This window comes from Equus quagga, chromosome 13, assembly GCF_021613505.1.
Source record: "Equus quagga isolate Etosha38 chromosome 13, UCLA_HA_Equagga_1.0, whole genome shotgun sequence".
Lineage (NCBI taxonomy): Eukaryota > Metazoa > Chordata > Mammalia > Perissodactyla > Equidae > Equus > Equus quagga.
The window spans coordinates 34538901-34547776 of NC_060279.1; the positions used below are offsets into that span (position 1 = coordinate 34538901).

General features: G+C 37.5%; 1 protein-coding gene across 1 annotated transcript in view; it reads right to left on the reverse strand.

The window, feature by feature from the left end:
* The window catches only part of IFI16 (interferon gamma inducible protein 16), a 70141-nt gene extending 62389 nt beyond the window's left edge, over window positions 1-7752 (reverse strand). Inside the window, exons 1-4 of the mRNA XM_046682004.1 lie at window positions 7482-7752; window positions 2775-3058; window positions 1433-1569; window positions 726-893 (exon numbers count right to left, since the gene is read on the reverse strand). Coding sequence (XP_046537960.1) covers window positions 726-893; window positions 1433-1569; window positions 2775-3039 — 570 coding nt within the window. The 5' untranslated portion in view covers window positions 3040-3058; window positions 7482-7752. The remainder of the gene's footprint in view (window positions 1-725; window positions 894-1432; window positions 1570-2774; window positions 3059-7481) is intronic.
* Between the last annotated feature and the right edge of the window lie 1124 nt (window positions 7753-8876).

The window sequence follows — 8876 nt, forward strand, 5'->3', positions numbered from 1 at the left end:
ACTAAAGAAAATAAAAAGAGTGAAAAAGCAACTTGGATAGCACTGCAAATGGAGAATGGAGCCCACCACAAGCCACAGACATTAAAGGTTTTCAGTTATTGCTGGTGTACCCAGGGCCATTTTGAAGGTCCGACTCATATTGCCTCTTCCGCAATTAATGCTCTGTTATTAACAGTAGTGAGAAAGACATGTTGTGGCTCAAAATCCCCTATTCTCAATTGGCTTAGGTAAAGGAGATCTGATTAGAACCATGTCCTCCTCTGTGTATCCACAACATTTCCCAATAGCTGGGATGCTAACAGAAAAACAGAGGACAGGTTTGCTTACCTCTAATTTCCTTTCTCCACAGTGGCCTGGTTTATTTGAGTTGCAGTAGAATACTGTCATGAAGAGAAAGTTGCCTGATTTGTAATAGGAAGTATGAAAGGCTAAGATGGGTCATGGGTCTGGAGAACATGGAGCCAAGCTATTTACCTCAACAGACCATATATACTTAGAGTGCTCAGACCTGAGATGTTACACATGGTGATCACCTGTGAGTGATGGGACTTTACCTGGATGTGGTTTATCATCAATGTGACCAATTTACCATAACAAGGGAGATGCCTTTGCCAAAGCTAGTTAATCAGTAACAAGAGTTATACATAAGAATAACTATAGTAACTGTGGAATGCACTGTTACTGGGTTGAAGAAGACTTGGAAAAGAGAAACAGGAGGTGTGTACCTCAGCCAAGAAAGTGGAGGATGGAGTGAATGATGAGATCTGAGGAGGTGGAGGATTGCCCATGATCGCAGATGTGCTGGCTACTGAAGGACAGACAGGCTGAATCTGCTCCTGGGTCACCTTTTTCTTTTTAGTTCCAGTGTTTTCTTTGGTTGTGTTTCTTCTTCTCTGAAAGTAGTTTAATTTTTCTGTTAACGGTTTTCAGTATTAAAAGAAGCAGAACATATTTTCATTACTTTGTACTATGTTCTATTTATATGGAATGTGATGTCCTTGGAAATTCCAGGGAGTTCCAACCCGTGACCTAAAGAGGTGGCCAGTAGGTAAGAGTGGGCATAGATGGTAGCGTTTTAAAAAAGCGACGGTTAATTTAAACAAACACATTCCTTGTCTAATCACCTCTGTGTTGGGATGGGAAGAGCACTGGACTTGGAAGTAGAAAATCTTGGTTTGTATAAGCTAAGGCAAAATGAATTTACAATCATATTGTTAACTCATCTTTAGATTGAGGATGATGTCATTCTATTTATGTCACAGAAATTTTTACTACAGCTTTATAGTGACTTGTTCTTTGCCTGGCACAAAGTAGATGGTCCATATTCCTCAATTAGGTAAATTTGAACTGCTGGAATATTAATAAAGAACCAAGTGCCATAGCAGAGTTCTTCCTGTGGGACTTCCATCCTGCTCTTCTTCCTCAAGCTTACCTGAGCCACAGGAGTCTTCTCTGCTCTTTCAGATGTCACATTACTACTTGTGGTGGGTGCAGGTGCAGCAGGACCTGCTTCTCTTTGATCTCTCTTTTTCAATTGAGTTGCTCCTTTTTTCCTCTTTTTCACTGCGACTGATGCACAAACAAAGAGGACACAATAAACCCAGAGCAGCTGGTCTATGACAGCTGAAGCAGTTTCAATGTTATTTACTCACGGCTCCCGCTTGTAGGTCTAAGTATGCTTTTGTCCACCTCTTCTGCATTAGCCAGCCTGGCACAAGGGGACCAAAAGCAGCAACACAGGCAGGAAGACTGTCTCATGCTTCCTCAGTAGTTTTCGTACTCACTCCCTATGCTGTAAGGCTCTCTTTCTTGTCCTCTGGATCCCATGTACCTCAGTCAAACTCTCTCTCAACTCTGTTTCCTTATCATGGCCCTTTAAAAAATCTAAGGTTTTCATGATGCTGACTGGTTGATCATGTTCTATAAAAGATCTATTAAAATTACAGAAACTACAGAAAGCAACTGATGATGTGGATTTGTAAGGTGATAAAATGGTGATATTGGCCTTTGAATTTTTAAAATTTTGTTTTTACCCAGTGATTTTACAAGAGGGTAAGTTCTTCACATCTGTGAGAGGTAGGTTTTTATGTTAAGTACAGCTGCATATTTGTTACTAGAAGGGATAATGATTATGCAGCAAATGGTCTTAATAGAACAGGCACATTAATTGGTTAAATATAAATGTTTTTAAATAAGCTACAATTCTTATTTATTTATCGTTTTCGAGGAAGTTTAGCCCTGAGCTAAATACTACCCATCTTCCTCTTTTTGCTGAGAAAGACTGGCCCTGAGCTAACATCCATGTCCATCTTCCTCTACTTTATACGTGGGACACCTACCACAGCATGGCTTTTGCCAAGCGGTTCCATGTCCGCACCCAGGATCCAAACCGGCGAATCCCAGGCTGCCGAGAAGCGGAACGTGCAAACTTAACAGCTGTGCCACCGGGCCGGCCACATAAGCTACAATTCTTAAATTATTATTTTGTTATTTTCTAGCATTTCTAACGTACTGGAAACCTCAGCCTCTCATCAACTCCTTCTGTCTTTTGTTCTTTATCCTCACCCCAAGTACACCCTCCAACACACATCAATCCCCTTCATAGGAAAGGGGATATCATAAGTTGTCAACTTGTTGGCCTCTACAGTACTAACACAGTCATGGCTACTGAATCTTAAACTGGGAAAGGGATGTTTCAACTGAATAAGTGAGGGTTCTAGTCAAGGTCAAGGATAGTGCAGACAGAGCGAGAGTGAGGAGTTCTTCCTCATTACCTTTTAACTTTTCACTTCTCAGATTTTTAACAAGGCTTTTAAGTTCTGGTATATCTTTGTACAATTCTATTAGTTTGTCAACACAGGTGGCTCCTCGATGCTTTTCTGCCATTAACTTAGCAATCTCAATTTTACTATATTCATCTTGAGGTTTTGCAGTCAGTTGTAAATCATGGACCAGTAGAGATTTAACCATGCTAAAATGATATGCACTGATGGGCTCTAATCCTTTCAGAAGAACAATTTTCTGGTATTCATTCACCATCTCTCAAGTTACGGATGACCTATAAGAGAAAAATAACACACAGTGTTACACATTTACGTAGACAATTTCAAAGACTGTCAATGTTTATGTGAATGAGTGGTTCATGTCAAAGTTTTATCCATAGGTGCGTGTGACAAAAAGGAACTTTAATTATCAGAAATATCATTTAGAAAATTTGTTGAGAAACTGCGTTAGGAAGATCTAAAACATCATTAATGGTGATAGTTGAGTTGATTCAGGGGTAGGTGTGGTGGAAGAAGGCCTGGATATAAGTCATTGTTGCAGTGCTTAGAATATGGACTCTATAGTGTCAAACTCCCTGGTTCCTCCTCCTATCCTTGATTAGGGCTAGAATCTGGCCATGAATGTCTGTTGGTGGTTCCTGACTCTTCCCACACCCAATATGCCTGAAGGGGCCTATGTGCAAAATGGGCTGCAGCCTCTCACCTTGTGTGAATATCCTGCTGCCACAGCACTACATTTCATGCTGGGTAACTGCCCTAGTCCACTTGGCCCTTCCCTAGTCAGCTCTAATTAGCATCATCTCTCCCTGGGGTTGGACCATGTTCTTTGTGTCCTATGTGTGTATATCACTATCACTTTGCTGGCCTTCTACCTGCTCCCTAGTGTAGGATCACATCACATTGTCTGGGATTATTTAACAGTTGCTTGAATTTCCTCCTTCCAGGCTTACTTTCTCTAATTAGTTATTTTCATAGATCCAGTTATCTTCCTATAAACCACATTTCTACACTGCTCGAAAGTATTCAATAGTTTCCCATTTTCTTTAGGAAAAATTCCTTGATCTTTAGCCTGACTTGGAAGGCCTTGAATAATCTCTCTTTCTTTCTTCTCTCACTTTCTGTATTTCATATTTAAGTTCCAGAACTAGGCAAATCTTGTCCTGTTAGCCTCTTTTATAGAGTATACTTCCTACCTTTCTTCTTGAAAAGTAGATCTAGAGAATACACAGTCTTCATGAAATTAATCAAATTTAATTTAGAAGTCTGCCAAATTATGTAAATATGCAGTTGTACTCAGCATGTATCTAATAATACGGAAACTCTTACATAGCATGTTTTTACATATAATGTCCTAAGTTCTGAATATAATATAGCTTATGAGAATCACTATTTGTGAAAATGACACTTCTATCATTGTTTCTCCAATGTCTTTCATCAACACATTGACTCAGGAAGGAGAATATGAGTATTAAAAGCTTCAACTTTGAGTTCAGGAGATTTGGCTCTTGGAACATAATAATTCGGCTATAGAGTTCAATGTATATAATTAGAATATAAATTATTGATTTGTAAGTTTAGGTTGAAATACATCCCACAAGGAGACAACTTTAAACTAAGAAGTAGAAAACAGAAAACAAAATGTAAGACATGTCAAAATACAGGAAAAAGTATCAGCATACACGTGTTATTAGTTGCAAAAGGAGTGAAAACTAAAGTGAAAAGGAGAAAATACTTGAAGAAACAATGAGATAAACTTCTTGGAATTAAAGTAACATGAGCATCTTTAGATCCATCAGGCCAATAGAATGCTAGATCAGACAGTGAAGGAAAAACCCACATGAAGACATAATGTAGAGAAACTGAAGAATATGCAAAAACAAGAAAAAATTGACACTTTCAGAGAAAAAGAATAACTCACTTACAAAGGTTCAAAATCAGATTCTCAAGAGCGAAAATACATAGAGTAATTTTTTTTATTTTGAGGAAGATTAGCCTGAGCTAACTACTGCCAGTCCTCTTCTTTTTGCTGAGGAAGACTGGCCCTGACCTAACAACCATGCCCATCTTCCTCTACTTTTTTTTTTATATTAGGGACGCCTATCACAGCATGGCATGCCAAGCGGTTCCATGTCCGCACTGGAGATCTGAATGGGCGAACCCCGGACCGCTGAGAAGCAGAACGTGCACATTTAACCACTGCGCCACTGGGCCAGTCCCTGGAGTAATTTTGTATAATGTTTGCCTCAAATCCACACCAGCACTTTTGAAACCTCCCAAAATTGTGAAACCAAAAGTTGTGTGTATGCACGAATTTGGTAACAAAATTTATTAGAAAAAAATACTTGATGTGAGGCAGCAGGAGTCTATGTATAATTTTTTAAAAATTCCACTTTAGTGTGAATGCTCATATTGTCTTATTCCTGAAATATTAGCACATTTAACATGAGAGTCAGGACCTAGACCCAAATGGGCCATCTATGGGCTGCTAAACTATACACAGCGAGTGCCTTAAATAGTCTTTCTAAAGTCACTCAAATTCTGAATTCCAAACCCTATGTGATCCCAAGGGTTTTAGAGAGGTGTTGCCAACCTAATTTGAAGAAAAAATAATTTTGAAACAGGAATTTTATATCTAACCAAAATGACATTTAAATGTGATGGCTTAGATATGAATCTCTCATGTTTCTCAACACAATTAACAATCAGAAGATTTGCAACACAAAGACCTACCAAGCATTCTTTTGGAAATAGTATTCAACAAGAAAATAAAGAAATCAGGTAAATAAAATGTTGCAGGCAAAAAAAGTAAGAGTGAACAAGACCTTGATGTAAGTCTTTTAGTGTTTTAAAAATGAATAACTGAAGAGATGGGGCTAGCCCCGTGGCCGAGTGGTTAAAGTTCCACGCACTCTGCTTCGATGGCTGGGTGCGCTGGGTTTGGACCCCGGGTGGAGACCTCCTCCACTCTCCAGCCATGCTGTGGAGGCATCCCATATACAAAGTGGAGGAAGACTGGCACAGATGTTAGTTCAGGGACAATCTTCCCCAAGCAAAAAAGAAAAGGAGGATTGGCAACAGGTATTAACTCAGGGAAAATATTCCTTACACATACACACACAGATAACAATAACTGAAGAGAAACGAAACAAGAAGTCGATCAACGTGATGGGGTGAATGTAGGGAGAAAAGAGGATATGAGTGTTCATTAAGTTACTTGTTCTTAAAGAGAAGTTAGAGATATAAATTTAAAACTATTGACAAGAAGAAGAAGAAAACATAGAATAAGTATTACAAATGGTACTTACAAACTAGTCAAAATACAGCATTTCAACTAATGTACATAATGCTGAAGCCATTAAAAGAAAAAGTTTTCAAACTGGATTTAAAAAAATCTACCTATATGTTGTTGACAAAAGATTTTTTAAAGGTTTAAAAAACAGTTGCAAAAAAGTTTTACCATGCAAACATTAATTTAAAGAAAGCAGTATATCTTTATTAGCCTAGCTTTAAATAGACCTTAAGACAAAGACTTTCATCAGAACTGGAATTTCACTACACAACAACAAAAGATTTAAGTTCCAGAAAGAATTCAACTGTAACAGTTTTGATTATGCATTTATCTAAGAGTAATAAGTACATATTATAACTAATTCATATTTCATTATATTATTATAGTTAGTATTATGCAGTATATTTCTCTCACTATGTTTACAGACATATGCAATATTTATACTAGAAATTGAAAGAAGTATAAGGAAAAGTTGACAGAATGATTATAGCTTGAGACTTTAGCATTATTGCTGAATGAAGCAAAGAAAAAAATCAGAAGACTATTTAGAACTGACCAACACAGTTAAGCTTCAATAAAATGCTTCATCTAACATTTAGATAACTCTGAAACCAATATTTCAAACTTTACATTCCTCTTAGAAACATGAAATGTTTATGTACCAGGCTCTACAGAAAGACAAAAGCATTCAAAAAGGTAGATATAGATTTAATGGTGTCCAACTGCCTCCTTCCTACAAACTCTCACTGTCAAAGTCTACCTCTGGCTTTGAGGAAAGCAGGGAATTAGTCCCCAAAAAACTGAAATACTGCCTCTCGTACTCGGTGTAGAATGAAGCTAAAGTACTTATGAATATATCAAGATGCCACGTATTTGAGTAAACACATTTGTTAAACAGAAATTTTTTATTTCTTGCGTGTTCTTGTTCTCATGTTTTACAAAACTGGAATAACATCATATAATATAGTTTTATGTCTAGAGGTATTTTTTACTTACTATTATTGTATAATACTTTTTTTCATGTCATTGTCTTGTCTTTTACCCAGGCCTCTACCACAACTACTAAGTTTTCTTCACATCCTAGAGGGAAGAAAACCAAAGACCTCTTCTAAATATTAATTCATGCTATAAACACCTGGAGAATGAATTTTCAAATCTGCAGTAGTCACAATGCATTTGGCTTTGTTCAGACCTCTGTTGTGATGGGATGAAAGATACCTATTATCTTCCTAGGAGAGTGAGGATTTAGAATCAAGCTACCATATTTTTCACTTTTCTGAACATGTTAATAGCAGCCTTACTCCTCTCACCCCTACTCAAAAGACTCAAAAACTAATTTTCCTCCTGTGATATTGTGGAGATCAATGAGGTACCCAGATCTCCTCGACAAAAATCCTAACAGGACTCACCTCACTGACAATTCTTCCACAGTAGTCCAGATCCGGAGATCTTCTTCAGAAATGTGGCAATCAGTACTTGTTTTGTTTGAGTAGGAAGATAAATCAGTAAACCTCTCAGAAACAGAACTGCAGGATGTTACAATCTTCTGAAATGCTAAAAAAGCAAAGATTTTTCAAAGATAACAGAGAAAAGTGGCACTGGTTAGAGTCACTTAATAACTTGATTGGTACTGCTAACTGTCTCATACTGAGCTATATCCCGAGAGACACAGAAGTTATGAAACAATTTTGAGACTCCTCCCATAAATGGTTTTAGGTTTCTATTTCCTTAGTCATAGAAACCGAATAGTTTTCTTGATGTAAACCTGTGAGTCATAATGAAAAGCCAGAGCCAAGTTAGCACTTATTTATTTACTTATTTACAAATGTCTGAGAGGAGTTGAGCCATTAGAACTTTCTTTTCCAATAGACTTAAGTAGACACCAAAACCCCTTAAAAGAGGCTCAAATTTCAAAGCGGAAAGGCAAGACACCCAGTCGCTTCTTCCTCCTTTTCTGCTCACACAGTGGCAGCGGCAGGAAGAGGTCTTGGAAGAGACATATATAGCTACCAGTCCTGACCACACCTCCTGGATGAAGAAACATTGTCTGTGAAGTTGCTTGTGTTTTCAATAGTATGTGATACATTTACATAGCTATTAATAGTTGACATACCACAGGCATAAAATCGCTATTTACATGTAAGTTCTGCCTAGAGTATTTGGAAATGAATTTTGCACTAGTTACCCTTTTGCCCAATGACTAAGGTCTATTGATTCTATGATTCAATTTCATGCTTACTCTTGACTCTCGGAATTATTCACAGATAAACACAAGTGTGTAATGAGTTCATATCATCAATCACATCAATGAATCCATCAAATTCTGGAAGAACATTGAGCTTCTAGAAGGGATGAGGACCTAATAAATATTTTTTCTAAAAATTTTTTTTCTATATAGTACAATGGATACAATTTGAAGAATTGCAACCCTGAGAAGTCAAATAAGGGAACCTATCAGCATATAGTATTGTGGTAATCCACTATCTGATCTGAAGGATGAGGCCATGAAATGAAGAAGGGATCCAAAGACCTGTTACATTTAGTAGATGAGTTGAGGTCATCTGAAGGGAGAAGAAAACTTATAGAGTTAATTCAAACTAGGTTTGTGGAGGGGAGACAGTTGAAGTTTGAATTTGAAAAATGTCTCAATGTGCAGGAGTAAGTCAGGGAAAAGCAAGGAGGATCTAGCATTAGTGCCACAAAAACTGAGGAATTTTCGAAATTCTTTATTACAGACTTTAGAGCTGCTATGTGGATTCACTCAGCTGTCTTAATGTAAAGGGTACAGAGGGACATTAGGGAGA